This window comes from Pteropus medius, unplaced genomic scaffold, assembly GCF_902729225.1.
Source record: "Pteropus medius unplaced genomic scaffold, Ma_sr-lr_union100, whole genome shotgun sequence".
NCBI classification, from domain to species: Eukaryota; Metazoa; Chordata; class Mammalia; order Chiroptera; family Pteropodidae; genus Pteropus; species Pteropus medius.
This window is the reverse complement of record NW_024344436.1, coordinates 5,246,742-5,267,733: the sequence shown is the minus strand read 5'-3', so window position 1 is coordinate 5,267,733 and position 20,992 is coordinate 5,246,742. Positions and strand designations below refer to the sequence as shown.

General features: G+C 59.5%; 1 protein-coding gene across 1 annotated transcript; it reads left to right on the top strand.

Moving 5' to 3' along the window:
- The first annotated feature begins 104 nt into the window (after positions 1-104).
- On the top strand, positions 105-1,403 carry GP1BB (glycoprotein Ib platelet subunit beta). The gene is made up of 2 exons (XM_039872894.1): positions 105-238; positions 512-1,403. Exons 1-2 carry the CDS (start codon positions 229-231, stop codon positions 1,108-1,110), a joined length of 609 nt encoding a protein of 202 aa, XP_039728828.1. The 5' UTR covers positions 105-228; the 3' UTR covers positions 1,111-1,403.
- Positions 1,404-20,992: the final 19,589 nt, after the last annotated feature.

Sequence of the window (20,992 nt, the reverse complement as noted above, 5' to 3'; positions counted from 1 at the left end):
CTAGGAGCGAGTGGGAGCGGAAGTGCGGGCGGCGCGGGCCCTGGTGATAATTCTATCTGCGGCCGCAGCGCCTGTCCGGGCAGGCTTGGGGTTATTTCTGGCGGGGCGGCTGCGCTGTGGTCGGTGTACCCCGGAGCGCGGGGCCTGGAAAAGGCGGAGTGGCCTTTCGCCTGGTTCTCCGGCCAACGCCTCCCGCTCCAGAGCAAGCCGGGCCGCCATCCTCTCGCCATGGGCTCCGGTGAGTCTGTGGCGGGCCAGGCCGGGCCGCTCCCCGAACAGAGTCCAGTTGGGAGGCGCTCCGGTCTTTTCGGCTGCAGAAGGGAGAGATTTAGTTTAGGCTTCGAGGGGACTTCCAGCCAGTGTGCGGGGTAGTGGGGGTGGCGAGGTTTGCGGACAATGGGGAGCCCAGGCCTCCGAGGCGAGAGCAGGCCTGGCGCTCCGAGTGCTGAGGGACCCCCTCAACCCCCATGCCCTGCAGGCTGCCGGGCTCACCGCGGCGCTTCCCTTCCAGGGCCGCGCGGGGCGCTGAGCCTGTTGCTCTTGCTGCTCGCGCCGCCGAGCCGCCCGGCCTCGGGCTGCCCCGCACCGTGTCACTGCGCCGGGACGCGCGTGGACTGCGGACGCCGCGGGCTGACGTGGGCCTCGCTGCCAGCCGCCTTCCCACCAGACACGACCGAACTGGTGCTGACAGGCAACAATCTGACAGCCCTACCGCCGGGGCTGCTGGACGCGCTGCCCCTGCTGCGCGCTGCGCACCTGGGCGCCAACCCCTGGCGCTGCGACTGCCACCTGGTGCCGCTGCGCGCCTGGCTGGCTGGCCGGCCGGAGCGCGCGCTCTACCGTGACCTGCGCTGCGCCGCGCCCCCAGCGCTGCGCGGCCGCCTACTGCTCTACCTGGCAGAGGACGAGCTGCAAGCCGCCTGCTCGCCCGATGCGCTCTGCGGGGGGTCGCTGGTGGCACAGCTCGTGCTGCTCGGCCTCGGGATGCTGCACGCACTGCTGCTGGTGCTGCTGCTGCGCCGCCTGCGGAGGCTGCGCGGCCGCACCGCCCGCGGTCTGTTTCTGACAGCCCCGCTGGTGGCGGAGCCGCCCGGAGCCGGCGAGTCCTGAGAAGAACGGACTGGCGCTGAGCGATGCGGGCCTGCCAGCTTGACAGGACCCTGCCCTGAGGAGCCCTCGCCCTCACCTGGACCGGCTCTCCTCCGCCCAAGCACCATCTCCCAGGCCCGCCACCTCCTGCAGACCCGGGTCCATGGGGGCCCGACGGCTGCACACCCACCGCTAGCGCAGCCAGCTCCCTCCCTGGACGCTTAGGCAGGTCCAGTGGGGCCAACTGCAGCCCAGACCCTTCGGAGTCTCCTGCTCCCAACTCCAGTGTGGAATAAACCCATCTCCTGATCTGACCCGTCTCTACACCGTGCTTCACCTGGACACCCTCCTCTCTAAACCGCAGTAAAAGCCCTGGGAGGCAGTTTAAGGGGACACATCACATCTTCATACACCCCCAAATAACTTCCAAAACTAACGAGGTCAGCGAGTAAACGCTTCTCAGCCACTGACTCTCACAGCAGTTCAAGTGAGAAGGCAGAGAATAACCTAAAGGGCAGTGATACACTATAGGGTAGTGAGGAACACAGGGAAGTAAGGACACTGTGGGGACACTGAGGACAGCGTGTGAACAGCAAGGACACTGTGGAGACAGCAAGACCACCGTGAGGACAGTAAGGACACTGGAGAGGGAGGACACCGTGAAGACAGCCAGGACACTTTGGGGACAGTGAAGACACTGAAGAGTAAGACACAGAGGACATTGAGAACAGTGTGGGTCAGTGAGAAAACTGGACAGCAAGGACAGTGTGGGGACAGTGAGGACACTTTGAGGGCAGTGAGAACACAGCGGGGAAGAGGACACTAGGACAGAAGGCACTGTGGACAGTGAGGATTGTGTGGGGCAGTGAGGACACTGGGAACATTGAGGATACTGTGGACAGTGAAGACGGGACAGTGAGAACAGTGTGGACAGTGAGGACCCTGTGGGGACAGTGAGAACACCGTAGGGTAGTGAGGGTTCTGGCACAGTGAAGACACTGTGAAGAGTGAGAATATGGGACATTGAGGACATTATAGGGCAGTGAGAACGATGGAGACAGTGAGGACACTGAGGACACAAGACAGCGGACAGCAAGGACATTGTAGGGACAGCAAGAACACGGGAAAGCAAGGACACGAGGCAGTGAGGACACTGGGGACAGCAAGGAGACTATAGGAGAGCGAGGATAATATGGGGACAGTAAAGACAGTGTGGGAACAGTGAGGACATTTCATGACAGTCATCGTGAGAGGAGGATGCTCTGAATGGCCGTGTCTGGCGGTCAGTGGGGGGGCCTCTGAGGACAGTTCAGAGAGTAAAGTTTCCCCGATGGCAGTGACTATGCCATGCAGGCAGCTTTCAAGGCAGTCGGGATGGATTGGGGATGGCGAGGACAGTCTCGAGGCCCATCTGGAACTCCTTGAGCATCTAGTGAAAAGCTCTGTAGGGCAGGTGGGGTGGGGGCTGAAGCCATGTGAGGTGGGGTCCATGGACAGTCCCTGCAGGGGTGAGTGGGCACCATGGGCTTGCAGGATCTCTGGAATTATTTCCTCCCCTTGCCACCACTTGCTGCAGAAAGATGCCTCTGACTGCAGACCAGCCAGGGACTTCTCAGAGGCTTCAATCGCCCCTGATCCTGGACTGTCAACCGGGTCTAGGGACTCCTCTGTGGGTGCTCCAGTGCAACACAGGCTGCTAATGGCCCCCCAGGGGCCCCAAGGAAAAGGCTGACGTTTCCTTACTACTGGGATCCCGCTCCAACCCCAGGTGTGGCCTGCACCTGGCTGGCCCTATGAATAATGAAGGCTGTTCTCCATGGACCCCAAACAGAACCCTGACAGAGCCTCAGGCCTGGGCCTTGGCTGCTTGGCACAGGAAGGCCCCGGCCCCCAATGACCGGGTCGGGGAGGCTGCCGCTGACATGGCCTTTGTCCTGGCCTTTGTGGGACAAGACAGATGGCCCTCCGGTCAGGCCGATGCTATCTCAGGGCTGCTGGTGGGACGTGAGGCAGGAGCCACCCCCGCCTTTGTGGGCAGGTGCAGGGCATCCGGCCGTCCCTCCAGCCTTATCACATCAGAGATGGTGGCCTCTTTATACAAATGAACTGCCACACTGCTGTCCCCAGCGGTGGCCCAACACCCCTAGATCCCTTGGTGGGGTTAGAGGTGATAGTCGCCACCACAGTAAGGTACACAGGCAACTTCCTGAACTCAGTTCCAACACAGTGTAGGAAAGGAATATCCCCCTTACTTTCCAGAGGAGGAAACCAGATCCCACAGAGGGGTCCCCTGCTGGGCCCAGAGCTTCCTCTGTGGCTGGGACCTCCTTTCTCCTCCTCACTGAGGCCCTCAGGGGACAAATATAGGGCCCAGGAGAAAGTGGCCTGGGGGTTCGAAGCGACCCCAACTAAAAGAAGGCCCCCCTGGATTGTGGGACGAGGCCCCAGCAGGAGCTGTGGTGAGTGGTCAGCAGGAGCCCAGCTCTACTGCTCAGTGCCCACAGGCTTGGGGGCTCCCAGGCCAGAGCCCAGATGAGAGGGTGGACATAGGGGCCCGGAGGGAAAAGATGGAGGAGAGAGGCTGACATTACAGTATGGTCAGACCTAAAAAAGAACTTCCCACTCACTAGTGTATGGGGCAGCTAAACCCCATGGCTCTGCCAGGATCACCCTTCCCCTCTTGCCAGTTCTCTATGATTTAGACTTGCTCCAGACAAGGTACTGACCACAGTGGGGTGCCGACCTGGCTTCATTGACTGACCTCGAAGCTGCCTGGGAGCCCCCAATCCCAATGCTGACCCTGAGCTGACCCTCCATTCACCGACCCTGGGGCCTCGGCCTCCAAGGAATGTGGGGAAGTGGACCGTCCCAGCTCAGCGCCCCTGAATAGCCCTGTTTAGAGGGGGGGAGTGTAGACTCCTTCCCCCAGACCAGGAACCTACCGTGCCCCTCCCCCCAGCATTGTCTTCCATCTCATGGACAACACACCTGTTCCAGGGCCCCTTCCTCACTGAGAGGCTGGTCCCCTCTATGGCCTCAGACTCCTTCTAGATGGGAACAGGTGGGGGTCCACTCAAAAGCCCTGCCCAGTTCCCCTCACCTCCAGCTCCCACGCTCCCTTGCTCTATAGTTCAAGGGTCTTCCGACAACACCTCTTTCTCCCCATCCTCCCTGGGCTCCCAGGACCCTCCAGCTTCTGTCAAGGTCCAGCCTTGGCTACCCTCCCCCACGGGGCCAGTGTAGCTCTGAATCTTTGCCCATGCCAGTCCCTTCCTGCTGTAACTACGTCCTCATTATTCAAGGCCCCATTAAGGCGTGTCCTCCGCAGGGAGTTTCCCAGCCTTGCTCTGGCCCTACACGTGGATCAGGACACTGTCCAAGCCTGTGCCACTTAAATAAGCCAGGGGTTTAAGCCATATCCCAGGTCTGCACGCAGCCAGCTAGCGAGTGAGCGGTCAAAGGGTTGGATAGAGCGAGCCCTCGCAGAGCCAGACAGCATTCACAAGGAAGACACAGCCGTGACCTCCCGTGGGAGCCTCTGTGTCCTCGGTGAAATGGATGGGTGCTGCCGGGTGCCCCGTCCGGTCCTCCCCTCATGACCCCGGGAAGGCACCAGAGGGCGCTCGCGGTCTGCAGAAACGCCGGCAGGGGCGCGGGCGGCGAGGTGGGCACTGGGTGGAGACAGCCCGAGTCCGCGGAGAAGCAGAGGCCAGGAGATGGAGACTTGCCCAGGCTGGCGGGCGGTGGATCGCCGAGAGGGGCAGGCAGGTGGCACCCCCACCGTAGGGGCGGGGAGGGGTGTGCAGAGGGCCGCTGGCAGGCGGGGAGGGTGTGCGGGCCCCTCCGTCCCTCCCCTTCCCTTCCCGGCTTGCTGACAGCCCGTCAACCGGGAAGATAAGAAGCCTCTTCCGTCGGGCGGGGCTGGGTGGGGTTAGCCCAGGTGTGCCCTCCGCCCTCCCGACGCCTGTTTGCTTCGAAAACACTTATTAAGCCCCTGCTGTGTGCACCGCAGTGGGGGCAGGGCAGAGCGGCTGCTAGACGCGCAAGGAGGCGGCAGTGAGGGGCTGGCTTCAGCCCCTTCCATCAAGGATGTCCTGTAGGAGGCCTAGAGCAGGCTCCCTGGGGGAGTAGAACAGAGGCTCTGCCACCTCTCTAGCAACCTGGGGGTCAGGAGAGGGAGGTAGAGGCCCTCCGTGGGCCCTCTGCAACCTGGGGAGGTGAAGGGGAGCCTGGGTAGGGGGCTGAGTGGAGACTTGAGTGGGTCCCGTGTGCACTAGGCTCACAGGAAGGTCTGGGGGACCAAACTGGCCGTATTGTTGTGTGGGGCGGGGAGCGTGTTACTTGTGGGCAGAGCAACTAACAGGGTGGAGCTGGGTGGTGGAGCCCTAGGGGCCCATAGCTCACCGCACAGTCTGCGCCCACCCCTGACGTTTCCGAGGGAAGACAGGCAGCGGGTGATAAATCACCAACTCCCACCCCCACCCACCCAGGCCGCCATGGAGAAGGGGGGCTGCACCCGACAGAGACAGCCTGAGACAGAGACAGGCCTAGAGACAGGGAGACAACCACAGAGAGCGACAAGGCAACTATGGCTGGCTGGCTGAAAGGGGCCAGGTCCCTTTGCTCAGGGTGTCTGGCCTCCCACCCCCAGGTGCCCTCTCCACCAGGACCATCTGGAAACCAGCTGAGAGCCACCCCACCCTGGCCAACCCCTAACAGAGAGGAGGAGGAGGAGGGAGGGAGCAAGGCCTTAGCAGGCTAACTCCTGTCAACCCAGGAGGACCATAAATCAGCAGGGGGCTCTCCCCCCACTCCCCCCAAGCTGAGGGAGTCTTTGGGGTCACTGGTACTGGTGACTGGGCCTGGCCTAAGCTGTGTCCCTCCCTCCTTAAATAGCCCTTGGGGCATCCCCTGGCCCCAACCTCTCTTTTTCCCCAACATAGTCACATACCCAGAGCTGTCTACACCCAGTGCTGTCTACACTGGATGCACACTCTTGCCACGCTCATCTTCTCTGTATGCAGACAGGAAATGTCTGCAGGGAAATGTCCTGTCCTCAGACCTGTGGACTGGCCTGGCAGGAACTGGAGGTCAGTGGTCTTGCCCAGTGAAGCCTTCTCAGGGGTCCACTCTGCCTCAGGGGAAAGGCCAATCTCTCTCTTTCTCTCCTTCTGACCTACCTTCCTGTCACCACCACCCCCAGGGTGCTGAGGCCAGCTAAACAAAGAGTACTGAGAGATGAGCCAGATGGGGCCCCTACCACAAGTGTGAGCACCCCCTGGGGAAACAGTACTTGGTGTGTGAGGCTTAAGAGCCCACAGGAGTGCTCCCAGGACCTGTGGGGAGTGCTCAGCACCCTTACTGTCCAGAACCCCAATCCCAGTCAGGCCAGCCTCAGCGATCCCTGCCCTAGGGGTCTGTCCTACAGAAAACCCCTCAGGACTCATGAGGTAGAGATAAGGCCACCTGTACACAAAGAAATGCACGATGTCCACCGTGAAACCTTCTGTGGCTTGTGTCAAAGAATAGTGGGAGTGAGGAGTGGGCTTTCTTTTCTTGAAAGTCTTTGGAGCTCTTAGAATTCTGTGCCTGAGAGAGGCACTTAGTGTCCAGTTGGCTGGCCTGGGCCTCGTCATGTGGACGGTCCCCTTGACCCTCAGAACAAACCTGAGTTGCTCTTACCTCTGGGACATCAAAAGCACTGACCTGGTGTGTCCAGAGGGAAGGCCTCCTGGGGATGTCCGGACTGAGGGAGCAGCACTGTGCTGTCAGGACACACCTCTCCAGGGAGGAGACAGGGGCTGGCAGGTATACTAGGCTTAGCCTATAGGGGTGAAAAGGCAAAAGGGCACCCAAGTGGCAGGAGCAGCCATTATTTATTTAATCATTCATTCATTCTCTATTATTGTTGTTCCCACCAGTATGCAGTCCCCTTCCTGAAGGCCTTTGGCTGCATGAGGTGGGGGGTATAGGTCCCCTCCCTCCATTCCTCCGGACAGAGCTAGTCCAAGGGAACTGGCCAGCTCCCTACTACCAGTGTCCCTTGGAAGCTCATCTTGCCTTGTTTAAGCATGTCAGACAAATTGAAAGGCTCTGGGCCAGACAGACCCTCATGTGGCAAGGGGTGGGGGAAGGGAGGCACCAGCCTGCCTCGCCCTCCCCACCTGCTCTGGTGCTGCTCTCTGCCTCTGTGCCAGTCACACAGTTCATTGGGGCCATCCCCATGAGGTCACTGTCCCCCCCAGTGGTGTAAAGGAACCTTCAGAAGTGGGAGGGACTGGAGAGGATTCTTCAAGCTTTGCCTAATGGACACCCCTGGAGTGTGGGAGTATAGATCCCAGGAGAAATAGAGGGTCCCCATGGCAGCCACTTCTCTTGTCCAGGTGTGTGGACAGGCCTGACATACCCACCCTCAAAAGTGAGGCTGCGGCCTGGGGCTGGGGCTCCCGATAGGTAGGGCGAGGGTCCCAGGGTGTAGCCTGGGCCGTTGTGCCCCTGGGGAAGGATGAGTACACAGGCTTGGGAGGAGCTTCGAGGAGGTCCCTGTGTGGGGACCGAAGGCCAAGCTCTGCCTTGTGTCTGCATGGAAATCTGTTTTGATGTGATTTGTATTTGGGAGTTTGCTTTTCTCTATACTTTGTTTATTTAAAGATGCTCTTGAAGAATTCCATCTAGTCTTTGCAGAGACTGAGGAAAGGGCTTCTGTCTAGGCAGGGTTGGGGAGGGGCAGGTACCCCTGACAGCTGCCTGTCTCAGCATGTCCGCCTGTGCCCCTGTGTGCCCACTGAAGGTGCTTGCAGAGCTGGGGCTGCCCTGCCTTCCTGCAGGAGCGCAGCCTGGGGGCCTGAAAGAGCACCAGCAACACAGACCCAGAGCAGGGTGGGAGCCCATGGCTGTACCATTTCGAAATGTCCATATTGAGGCGGGTGCAGGAGACCATCAGCTTTCTTTGTGGGAAAAGGGAGTCAGACCTGTGGGAGCCCTGAGTCTCTCTTGGCAGTAAATGCCTCGCCCACCCCCTTTGCTCTGGGAGTCCCTGGAGGAGGTCCCTGTGCTGTGGGTCTCTCTGCTGCAGGGCCATCATCTGGAGTCCCTGCTCTGCATGTCTCTTCTCCGTGGGCCCCTCCTATGGGAATGTTTGATGTAGGGGTCCCTAGTCTTGGGGTGTCTGGTGTGAGGGTCTCTGGTCTTGGAGGTTTTTGCTCAGCTCTCCAGGTGTCTGCTCTGTGGGTCCTTAGTGTGGGAGTCAGTGATGCTGCCTCTTCTTATTTGGGGGTGCCATGATTCTGCCATAATGATGTCTGGGACATCAGTCAGCCTCTTCTCCTTGGCCTGGACATCTGATGCCACCAGAATCCTCCCAGGTGACTACACTCCTGAGCCTCTTATGGCAAGGCCAGCAGAAGGAGTGGCCGGAGCATGAATGTGTCCCCAGACCATCAATGGAATAGTGTTGACAGCTAAGGCTGACCTGCAGCTTCTATTCCACAAAGTTCCCAATTCTCTGCCAGACTTCAAGGATGCTACTGTGAGCCCACTGAGTCCTCCCTGAATCCTTCCTGAGTCCTCCAAGATCCTCCCCCCAAGTCCTCTCAATCTTCCTCAGGTTCTCCCAGAGTCCTCCCAGTCCTCCCTGAGGCTTCCAGGAACCTACCTGCAGTGTTCCCTGGACCATGCATTCTCAGGCTTGGGCTCCTGTCACTGGTTGGATCCCAGCAAGTAACTGAGATTGGCACTAGTAGAGCCTTGAGCTTAGAAATATCCCACAGGGTCCTGGTGGACAAGGTGGACAATGGGCATGACAGTCTGCAGGCTTGGCAGCAGGATGATTCTGAGTTATGACCTCACTCCCTCAGCAAGGTGTCTGGGGTGTATTCAGTAGCTGGACTGACAGGGCCACTGAGACAGTCAAACCTCAAATTAGGTGAGACCCAAACAGGAGTGAAGTACCGCCACCCACCCCATTCCTGCACATCCTCGTCTCCCAACACACTCACCTGTGTCCTCCTTGGGCCAGCTGGTACAGTGGCCCCTGAGCAGCGGCCCTAGTCCCCTCTGCCATGACCCTCCTCATGGGCTGTTTGGGGATGGGGAAGACCCCGCACCCAGATTCACACAAATATACAAACTCATATGCACATATACAATGTGCACAATGCACAAATATACAAACACTCGTGTACGAACACCCATACACACACCTGCATATCTACACATGCATGCCTATACACGCTTGTACGCATGCACATCCATACATACACATGTACATGTTCATGCACACACAAGCATTTGGAGAGCCTTCCTGTCTTTCCTGAGTCTGATTCCTCACGAGGCTAACCATGCATGCTTCTTAGTAGCATGTCCATTGAGTGTCCCTAGCATGATGTGCCACCTTCTGATGTGTGAATGTATGTAATCTCACCACTGCCTGTATATCTCAGATATATGCCCTGTTTGAGCTTGTCCATTTGCCCACACCCCCGTGAGCGCGTACATGGCTTCACACCTCCTGTGTACGCACGCGTGTCCTGCTGGCCCGCCATGCCCTGCATGCCCCCGGCAGCCACCGGTTCCTGCCTGCCGCGCCATGTGTACACAGAGGCTTGTTTTCACTGCCTTTTGGGCCAGGGGTGTGCTCGTAAATTGTACAGTCGATGACACATTTATCCCGCGGGCGGCTGGCGGTGTGAATTTATGGCTGCCCCTCCCTCTCAGCTAAGGCAGGACAGAGGCCTGGACACCCCACAGGCAGGCACCTACAGGCCCCTGGGCCAGCCGGGCTGTCACGGGGCCTAGGCTGGGCCAAGAGGGACCCAGGAGGGCTCCCGAGGTCTCGCCTGCTCTGAAACCCTGAAATTTCAGGGCGCTCAGGGCAAATGAAAGGCCAAAATACTAGGTCATCTCTGCTTTGGCCAGGGCTGGGATTCAGGGTCTTCTAACCTGCCAGAGGCATGGAGCCCAAGAGCTCAGCCTGATGTCCAAACCATCCACCTACCTTCCCCATGCTGTACCTCAGTCTTCCCACCTATGAACTGGGGCAGCAGCTTTAATGTACAGGACCGGAAGGGCCCCTTCTCTCAGGCGTAGAGTCAGCCCACCCATTGCTACTGAGCCTATCAGAGGCATCGAGGTTTTGGAGAGGACTTTCTAGAAGGGGTAGAATGTTGAGGACAGCGGGGGCTGCACACAGGGGAGAAGTGGTGATGGTGGAAAGTCAGGGCAAGGAGGGCCCCTCAGAGCTCGCTTGCTCTCTTGTGCCTTGTAAAAATGGGGAAACTGAGGACCAAGGAGCTGCAAGGCCTCAAGACCCCAGATTCCTGCTTCCCAGTGTGCAATATGGGGGTTCCAGACTCAGCCCCCACTTCCTGGACGGTCTCATTTGTCCTGCAAAGTCTTCAGCGGGGAGGGGTGACCAGCCAGGTCCGACAGGGGAGATGCTGGAGTCAGGTCCCCCGAGATCACAGCTGGGGATGGGAGCCAGCCAGGGCATGGGGTAGGGGGGCAGGGTCTTGACTGCCTCTCCTCTGTCCTTCTGTATGTCTGTGTGCAGGGTCGGGTCTCCAGGGGACCCTCTGTCGGCTCTCATGCTCCCCTCCATCTCTTGTCCCTGGCCCCCCTCACTGCCCGCCTGTCAGGATGAGCGATGGCTGTGCCCCTCCCCAGGCCCCCGGCCCCAGGCCCGGTTCCCGCTCATTAGCCGCTGACACTGTTTGCTTTCCCGCCCGGGACTCCTACCCCCGTCACAGGCCATTTCTCTCGGCGCCCCCCACCCCCATGGGCCTGCCCGGGGGTCCAGGGTGCCGGGCAGGACCTGCTTTTGGCTCCCAGAATGATAGCCAGACAGAGCCTAGCCCCACCCTCACCTGCATGCCCTAGAGGACGGGTCGTCACAGAGCCTCCCACAGCAAGAGTGAGATGGCATGCCACTGAAGCTCGGCTCGCTTCGTATGACACCCAGGGTGGGTCTCTGGTGACAGGTACCAGGCTTACTCTCCCATCTCTGTCTCTCTTTATCGCTTGTCCCTATTTCTATCTTTGTCTCTCTGGGTCTTGCCCCCCAGCCCCATTCCGTGAAATGACCACTGAACCACCAGCACCATGCAGAAGGCATATTCCCCACTTGGAGTCTCTCTGTCCTCTTAGGCAGCCCTGATGTTAATGTGTGGGTCAGAGGGTGAACCTGTGAAGCCAAGTCTCTGGGGAAAAGGCAGGAGCCATGGGCACCCAGGGAAGAGCTCAGGGGAACTCCCCGATTCCTGCCCCCACCCCCAGGCGTGGAGTGGTTCAAGCAGGGGGCGCTGCAGATATCAGTGTGAGGCTTGGCACTGGCTCAGCCTCCAGGGCAGCCTTGGGGGACATGTCGGGTGCAGCAGGCACTCCTCCTTCAGGCCTCTGCTTGCCGGTCCCCTCACTCCATCTCTAAACCCTCCCCCAACCCTAACCCCCGCCCAGTGTGGCCACAGCTGGGCGGCATCAGGGTCCGAAGGCCGGTGGCAGCCAGTCCTTCACTTAAAAATGTGTTTGTGATTTCGGCGGCGAGGCAGATAACGGTGACGAATGGCCCGCCTGCCCCATGGGGCCCCCAGCCCATCTGGTTTGACTTTGGCCTGTCGTAGGGTGCCTTTGGGCCCCAACCCCTGCCTTTGGGCAGTACCCTCAGTGTGAAGCCTGGGGCCAGTGTGGGCAGCCCAGAGCAGCCCCAACGTACCTCTAAACTTTGTATGCACTAGTCCCTCCGCTAGAATGCCTCTGCCCTCCGGAGAGTGTCACCACTGCCCCCACCTTCGAGGGCCTCACCTCTCTTGGCTGTGCCACCAAGGAGATTCTACGGTTCTGACACGAGGGCCTGCAGGCACTGGGCACGGACTGGAGTTTGCGTTGAGGCCATGCCCCGAGCAACCACTCCCTTGTTGAATAGAGTGATGGGCGCCTCACTTGAAGGCGGGAGGAGCCGGGAAGGCTGGGCAGCCAGTGAGTGCATGTGGTCATTGTCAGGAGGAATTTCTGACAGAGCTCCCGACCCTCCCACAGCCGCTAAGGACCTCAGACCATCGATTATCAGGCCAGAGAGCAGCTTCCAGATGCCCAGCTCAGCTGGGGGCCAGTGAGGTCGCTGGAGCCCCTCTCAGCCCTAGCCCCTCCTTCCTCTCCCCTAGGGGCTCCTGGAGATGCGCAGAGATGGAGGGCACCCTGCTCCTCTCCCACAGCCCCAGAGCAAGCACCCTGGGCCACACCCTTGGAAGCAGCAGGATGTGTGGTCAGCCCCGCAGACCGTGATTGGGGGTTCACTAGGTTTGTGTGACCCAAAGGACACTGGCTCATGTGTTCTTCAGCAAACCTTCCTGGGCCCCTACTGCCCGGGACTCCCAGGTCATAGACAGGGGATGGACACAGCCCTCACTGAGGAGATGAGAGAAGTGCTAGGTTTGGCCATCTCTTACCCGTCGTAGGTCCTGGAAGGGAATAAGGGAGGGCAATGGGCCCAGGGGGCGGCCATGGGGCCTGCAGGCCTGATGAAGCAGAGCTGGGGGGTGGGGTCACCCCCAGAGGAGCAGCCTGAACTGCTCTGTCCCCTTCCTGGCAGTGGGGACAGCTGGGGGAGGGGGAGGGGCGGCGCTGTGTCAGGACCCCAGCTTTCTTCCCCCTGCAGCGGGAAAATCCCTCTCCCTTAGTATCACATTGTTGAGAATTAACTTTGTTGAAATAAAAATTGGTCTTGGTATTAACTCGGCCTCGAGGATTTTCTCCGGATCGTGGAGGCCGCAGAGGGGTCAGATACCCATTCCCAGAGCAGGCCACAGGCTCAGCTTTCAAGGGCACCAACGACCTCCTAATCCCCCTCCCACTGTAACTCTTAGCCCCTCTGGGACACAGCACCTGGTTCCTGGGGCGGGGGCAACTCAGGCCCCTGCCTTCTCTGGCCTCGGCCATGAAGCCATGAAGTGGGACAGTGTGACAGCCCATCCCTGGTCCCTCCCCCCCAAGACTCTGCCCTGATCCCTCCCTCACTTCTCCATGTCACTTGGCAGCCACCGTTGATGATCCACACAATACCCCCTCCACCCTCTACCACAGCCGCAGCCTCATAGCCTCTCTGGGCCTTGGTTTTCCCGACCATAAAGTGGGAGACCTGCCCCAGCCCCGGTGTGGGAGGCCCTGAGAACAGATGGGACAGTCGGACCCTCAGAGGCAGCCAACGAAGAGCGCAGTGACACCCCTTCCGAGAGGTCAACACACCAGCGCATGGTTGTGTCTGGAATCTTCTGGAGGGCGGGAAGAGTGGAGGGGGAGCGCTCCTTCTTGGTCTCTCTGGAGGTCACTGCAGGCACACAGGCACCCCAGGCCACGCACAAGGTGGGGAGGGTGTGAGGACAGGAGCACAGGCTCTGTGGGCAATGCCTGGAACTCTCCAACACCAGCCCTCAGGAAAGCAAGGAGACACTTATCCCACTGGTGCCACCAAGAAAGATGGCAGCCACCAAACTGATATGTTTCTGCACCTACAAAGATCTGTGTGCAGCTGCCCCAGAGCCACTGCAGGTCTCCTCCCTGCACACAGTCCTCTCTGGCTAGCAGGATCCCCTGGGGCCTTCTACTCTCTGCCAGAACGCCAGTTTGTGTATTCCTGCAGGGGGACTGAGCCCGTGAACACAGGAGGGAGGAGAAGACAGAGGCCATGCTGGGCTTCCCCCAGCCTGAAGGTCGGTCCCACAGCCCGGTACTGAGGGGTAGGCAAGATTTCCCAGCCATTGGTCCCTTCACAGCCTCCTTTGACCAAATCTCTAGCAGTGTGTTTTGGGGGGTGGGCTGCAGCCTGGGAACGAGCTGGGATGGGGGCCTGGGAATGAAGGCGGTGGCCCCTGGGGGACGCTCGAGTGGGGCCAGCTGTTGCTGCCTGGCTCCACTTCCCACTCTGCGCCGAGGCTGCTCCCCTGGGCCAAGGCCGGTGGTCTGTCTGGGAGGGAGTGGGCGGACCATGGGGGTTGTGCCTTCCTCCAGGCATGGTGGTCCCAGGGGTAGCAGAGGTGGGAGGGAGCCACCTTCATGCTGAGTGGCAGAACCACTGTTCAGGAGGGCTGTGCTATCTCTCAAGCAGCAGGTCCCAAAGTCTGCTCTGAGCCTCCCTCCCAACCTTACCTGGCTTCCAGGCCAGCCCCCTGCCTGGGCCTGTGTTCCAGGCCTCTTACCCTCACCCCCAGGGCCCTCCCTTCTATACCATGAGCCTGGCATCAGCCTGTATCTTCTAGTCTAGTCCCGCTCTAGCTGGTCCTTCTGTCCAGGAAGCCACCCCACCAGGACCAGGACCATCCTAAAACTCCTACTCAATCTTCAAGACCCCTTGCACGCAACCTTATCCCTGGAAAGCCACTCCCATGCTGGGCCCAGGACCAATGTGGTGTCGTCATCTTTTCAAGACCGCTTTCTAGTGGCCTTGCATCTGCCCGTGGAGTGGACACCAGGGTGGGGTACAAGCTCTACACCATGGGTGAGAGGCCTTGTCCCCCAAGGCCTCAGTTTCCCCATCTGAACTGTCCTTGGCTGAAAGCATCCTTAGAGCTCCGGGGGGAGACCGAGGCCACCAGGACCTATGCTTCCACACCCTAGGTTCTAAGGAGATAGAGGGGCTCTGAAGAGTGGGGTTCGATGTGACTGAACTGGGGTTTTCCCCAACACGGAAGAGTAGAGGCCCAGCTGGCAGCACCCTAAACACTTGGATAGCTTCAGCAGAAGGCCAAGAGGCAGGTAGAGTGGCTGGCGAGGTGGGGGCCGGAGGGGGAATCTTTTTGCTCTCAAAATCCCTTTTGCCCGCCCTCGGCCCCCAGGGAAACCCGTGGTGCAGGAACCTGATATTTTAAGACTTAAAGCAAATGTTTCTGGAGTCCGAGCTGCACTGAGGCTCCCACTCAGGCCTCATGGGGGCAGGGCCAGACACAGAAGAGAGGAACCCCCACACCTCCCACACCCCTGCCACAAGCCAACCCCATCCCTCCTGCAGTTTCTGTTGAGACTGGAGGGACAGTGAGGAGGGACCCTCTTTGAGGGGTCAAAGCTGGGGGCAGCTTCAACACTGAGGGTGGGTCCCTCTCTCTCAGGCCTCTAGCACAATGTGAATCCTGTCAGGAGCCCAGAACCCCTCTAGGGCTGGTCTTCCCTGACCCTGACATGAGGATGTTGCCAGACAGTCCTTACCCATCGCAATCAAAGTGGGTAAGTCACTGTGCTGCTTTTGACCCAGTGGCAGAAGCCACCTGGAGCTCCGGGCTAAGAAATCTGCTTCTGGGTCCATGGAGCAGGGGATCTGGGATTGATTGGTGATGTCTGCCTCAGAGGCAGTTATGAACACATGGATTTGTGTGCTGGAACTGGCTTGATGAAAAAGCAAGACTCCAGGGACTCCCAGGTGCCTGGATGACAAAGGGGCCCGAAGTTGGCTCAAGCTGAGCAAAGCTGGCCTGGGTGAGGTCCAGGCTCCAGGTCCCACCTAGGGACTCAGTGGAGCCATTTTCCTTCTAGGAGCTTCCCAAGACTCTGAGGACTGGGGCACCATGGGTGGAGGGGCTGGATAGGTGGGTGGACAGGGAAGCTGGGGCTCCAGATGGGTCTGATGGGATTAGGGCCTAATCCCTAAGACATGTTTTGGGGACTGGGCCAGCCCAGGCCCAGCTGGGAATGTGGGAGGTGAGGAGGCAGATGTTCCGGGGATTCTTCCAGGGTGGGCCATCCTAACGACCACAGTCAGCTAGGCCCCCAGCCCTCAAAACACCTGCGTTGAGTCCCAGCTGTCAGGGCTGGGCCATACCCCTACCCCAAGCCACAGAGCCTGCCAGAGCTAAGAGCCTCCTCAGGGGCCATTGACCATTTTACAGATGGGAAACCAAGGCCCAGAGAGGGGGCAGAACTTTCAGGTCACATGGAGAGCCTACAGCCAGCCCCACTGTGCAGATTCCTTCCCTGACTCCGCCCCAGCCCCCGAGGCCCTCCTGGCTGGGCCGTGGGAGGGATGGAGCTCTGAATAGCTGGGTGTGGGTGAGAACAGACCCGAGTGTGAATCCCAGTCTCCAGCCTCCACCTGACACACACAATTTCCATTTCAGAGCTGGGGAAACTGAGGCACAATGACACAGAGTGTCTGTCCTCATAGCATGAGTCCAGGCCTGACAACAAGTCCCTCTCTGCACCGTCCTGTCCATCCTCCCACCCAGCCCCTTCATCCACGCATCCAGTGAGGTGAGGGAGCAGGTGCTGCCTGTTCACCCTGAGCCCCAACTTCCCCACCAGACTGTGGTCTGCTTCTCAGTGGCCCTTCTGCCCTGGTGAACTTCTATGCACCCTTAAGACTCACTGAGGCCTAAACAGTGAGATCCAGATGGCGCAAAAACCCCAGCTCCATCCCCAGCAGCTCATCTCCCTTCCCTGACAGGGGGAATTCTGTGCCTTGTGCCTCTCTGAAAGCCCACTAGCCCTCCTCGCTTCGATAGTACCAGGCCAGGCTCTGCTCCCACACCTCACTGGATGCTGCGGTTGAAGGGGGCTGGGTGGGTGGGTGGACAGGATGGTGCAGGGAGGGATTCATTGTTAGGCCTGGACTCATGCTATAAGGATAGACACATTGTGTCACTGTGCCTCAGTTTCCCCAGCTCTGAAATGGAAATTGTGAGAGTCAGGTGGGTGATGAGTCCTGGGTGCCTTGACCAAAAGTTTAGAGGGAGATCAGGGTGGGCTGCCCAGAAGAGTAGCTGCTGGGAGCTGCTCCCACAGTGGGCACCACCTCAGGGGTACAGATGTTTTCTCTACAGTTCCCTCACCCAGCCAGGTGCTCAGGGTTTCAACCTCTCACCAGGACCCTGCTGTCTGCGGGCAGACCCCTGACTAATGGCCTTTCCAGCCTAGGGGGCCAGGAAACTGTGCCTACTGCGGGCTGAAGCCTGCATAACAGCCCTTTCCAGGAAGCCAGGATGCCCAGAAGTTGCTGCCTCCCAAGTGATTGCAGCTGGCACCTGCCTACCACTGCCACCATTGTCCCCATGAGTGCTCCAACGACATCAGCCATTACTGCTTTATCTCAGCACTTCCTTCCACTCTTTGGGCCTCTGTTTCCCCATGTATGTCTGGGAGAAGGGCAGGTGAGCGGAATTTGATTAGAGGAGAGGAGAGGACATCCTAGGAGTTTTGGGCAGCTGGGGTTAGTGTGGGGAGAAGAGGCGGGCAGTGGGACTTGGGATGAGAGGGCAGGAGGAAGGAGGCAGCAGGAAGGCCCCCGTCAGTCGCTCCAGAGCACAGAGAGGTCCAGGGTCCCACATGTAGGAAGCAGAGGAACCCGGATTTAAGCCAAGGGCAGACAATGCCTTGCAGGTGAGAAGTGACTCCCCCAGGAGCCACTGCTCACTGCCACTGTGCCCACTGTCTCCACACACAGAGCCCATTACCTAGGCCTCTCTGAGGAAGGCCAAGGGGGCCAAGAACCAAAGCAACCTGCTTTCAGGAACCTGCTCCCACCTCAGACCTTCTGACTGAGACGGAATGTAGAAGCAGATGGGCTGAAGACCAGGTCGCCTCTTCGAAGCCCATGTGACCCTGAAGGCTCAAGGTAGAGCTCACCCCACTGTCCACAGGTGAGGGCAGGTATGGATAGGAAGATGGCAGTGAGACAGGGTCCAAGGATGGCCTCGTACCCAGGCCCAATTCCTTTCCTCAGCCACACCTCTGCCAGGGCCCCCTCCTCCTTTCCCCACCCCCAACTGGTTCCTAGGCCCCTAGCCCTGCTTGGGCACCCGGGCTCCAAACCAGAAAAACTAGATGAAGAATAAACAAGACTACACTGCAGCCTCCACCACGTCCAGCACAGGCAGGGCTGTGGAGCTGGGTCCCCCTCCTTCCTGGGGTCCCGAGAGGCAGGCCGGGAGGGGTAGCCGGGAAGGGAGTGTGCAGAACCCATCATTTCCAGCTAGCACCCAGCTTTCCCCAGTTTGCCCCAGCCTGCGTCCTCAGCCCAAGCTCCTGCCACACCAGGCACAACACCCTGTGCTGGCCCTGCTGTCTCTCCAAGGATGGGCTTTCTTCCCACCAAGCTACAAACCAAGAAGGGCAAATCCTACTGACCTGGATGCCATGAACCACCTCTGGGAAGTGAGCTCATCTTCACTAGGAGCATGACAGTAGGGCAGAAGACCACAAGGGCTGCAGAGGGGAAGCACAGAATGGAGGGTACAGCTGGTTTCCCTGAGGTCCCCTGCAGACAGAGAGTCCTGGGCCCAAGACTCCCTCCTCGACTCCAGGTTTCCAGGATCTGACCTCTAGGATGATGAGACAGAACTGCACATTGTAGGTGCTGGATGAGCACTCGCTTATTCAATCAACAAACATGCTGGTGAGGTCCAGTGACAGTGGGTACCTCAGACTCATCAGTCTTCACTCTCCCCATGTCCACCTACCCCTGCCCTCTTTATGCCCTCTCTGAGGTGAGGCCACACCACTGGACCTTACGGTGTCTCAGACAGGCCTCCCCTCCCCAGTACCTGCCGCTCCTGCCCCAAAGGCCTTGCTTGTGACTTTAATCAAGTGAGGGTAGAAACTATTGATTTGGATCCAAATAACAAGAAATGACCACAGCGGAAAACTGGAAGGATGCTTGGCATTTTTCGGTATATTTACAGATTCTTAGCTGAATAGTTTCCTCTCTACAGGAGTAGGAGAGAAGGCTTGTGGTTTAGGGGAACAGTGGAGCAGCTAGCTGGAGAGGGTCATATCCGAGGGCAGGCCAGTCGGTGTTCAGGACTCACCCAGAAGTGGGGATGCAATGCTGGGCCTGGGAGACAGACCTAGTGGGACCTTGGGCCCAGGATGCTGTCTGAGGGGGCTAAGAAGGGTAGCCAAGAGATTAAGGGGCAGGCACTCCATCCATCCCCATCTGAGCCCCACCTGCCTTCCTCAGAGCCCTGAGGCTCAAGGGACTGTCAGCTCAGGAGCAGTTTGAGGCTGGGACAGGAGGGGAAGTCCAAGGGTTTTGTCCAGAGGACACTGGAGTCAAGATCCCTCATCTGGGCTAGTTGTCAGCTCAGAACAGCCTGAAGAACAGGGGTTTGGCACAAGGATGGGGCACAAGGGTGAGCCTGAAGAACAGGGGTTTGGCACAAGGGGTGGCACAAGGATGAGCATACAGAGCAAGATAGGACCTAAGGATGAAGGGGCCAGGTGGGGGCTAAGGCTGTGGGGTCCAGAGTGGCAGGGTGGAACCAGCCGAGGGCCCAGCCACAGTCGGTGCTGGGCGGGCCTACCCTTCCTGGGGGCCTGGCAGCAGATGGGCTGAAGACCAGGCTGCCTCTTCGAAGCCCATGTGACCCTGGAGGCTCAAGACTTTAGGTGAGGATGAGGGCAGTGTCCAGGGCTGCTTTGGGCTGAGTGGGCTGGGCACCCAGCTGTCTTGAGAGGACATGCTGCCCCACCCTTGGGCTTTGCCACCAACATTCACATGACCCACGTCTGGCTGCCTGCCTGGTCAGCACCCCTGCCAATCATGCTGACCTTCCTCCCACCAGCACCTGCTGGGAGCTGACAGAGATCTCTATTCCCGGCCAGGCGCCTGCTCAGGTTATATTTAGGCCATTGGGGGTGAGGAGGGTGCTGGGCTGCTAATGCCCTCCTGGGGCCCAGAGCAGGGGCAGCTGGGGCTGGGCCGTCTGCCCAGGCCCAGCTTGAGGGCTCAGGATGAGCTCTGAGACACAGATTGCTGCCTGTGGGGCCTCTCCATAGGCTCCTGGCCCTCTGTCCAGTCATTTGCAGGCTGGGAGGCATGGGCTCTGGCCCTGGTTCATATGGGCAACTGAAACTGGACTAAGGTCTGAGATCCCAGCCATGGAAGGATAAGGCTGACCATGCTGGGAACTCCAGGAGCTCAGCCTGGGGTCGGGGGTGGGGGCAGAGGTCTTTGAGCTCCAGAGGCTCAGACATCCATGAGCTTAGCTGGTCCCTCCTGGGATCTCCCAGGGCCCTGCCTGAGGAGACGAGAGGACACTGCACACCAGGCCCTTCCTGCCTGCCCAGACTGAAGCCTCCTTCCCTCCTGCTGCCAGGCAGGATATTCCCAGGGAGGAAATGGCCCCTTGGAGGCCACTCCATTCCTGCTGGAATCCAGGGCCACTTCCTGCCTCACGTGGACCTTGGTGCTGCCCCCAATTCTGCCAGCCCAGACCAGACCCAGGCTTCTTGCCCCAGCAGCATGGAGGGGCAGGGATGTCTCAGCATCATCCGGCCTAGTGGGCATGGGCCAAGCTCTCCAGACCCGAGGGCCTGAGAGCTTCTGCCTGGGACCCCAGAACCCTATCCATAGACCCCCTCCTTCAGACACCCCTACTCTGGCATCGCCTGCTGCCCCCATAGCCCATCTCCATGGGGGAAGGTGACCTCAGCATCCCCGGTCTATCTCCAGGAGCTGATGGCTGCATCAGAGCATCACCCTGGCTATGACAGAAGCACGCTCATCTTGAACCAGTGGGCTAACCTGGATCTGAAGGGTCCTGTAGTAGAGGTCACAACCCTGCTCTGGAGGTAGTCTCATCTCCAGGGAAGGTCCCTCCTCGGCCCAACTCTCCCTTTCCGCCCAAGCCCCTCACCCACCAGGTCTTCACACCCCATTCAATGGGGCTTCCTGCCCCTGTCGACCCCAGGTCAGGGCAAGTCGCCTGGCTATCCCCCTCCACCCTCTGCCCTAGGAAATGCAACTGAGGGCTGCAGGACTGGGCTGGAGAAGCTGAGGGCAGGGCTGGGGGCTCTAAGGGAAGTGAGAGGCCCCCGCCCCACCCGCTCCGAGGTTCAGGAAGTAGAGATCTCAGAAGTTTCCTCTCAGCCAGACGTGCTCTTGGTGGGGCCGGGCAGCTAGGGGGTCAGAGGCCTGGCCACAGCTGCC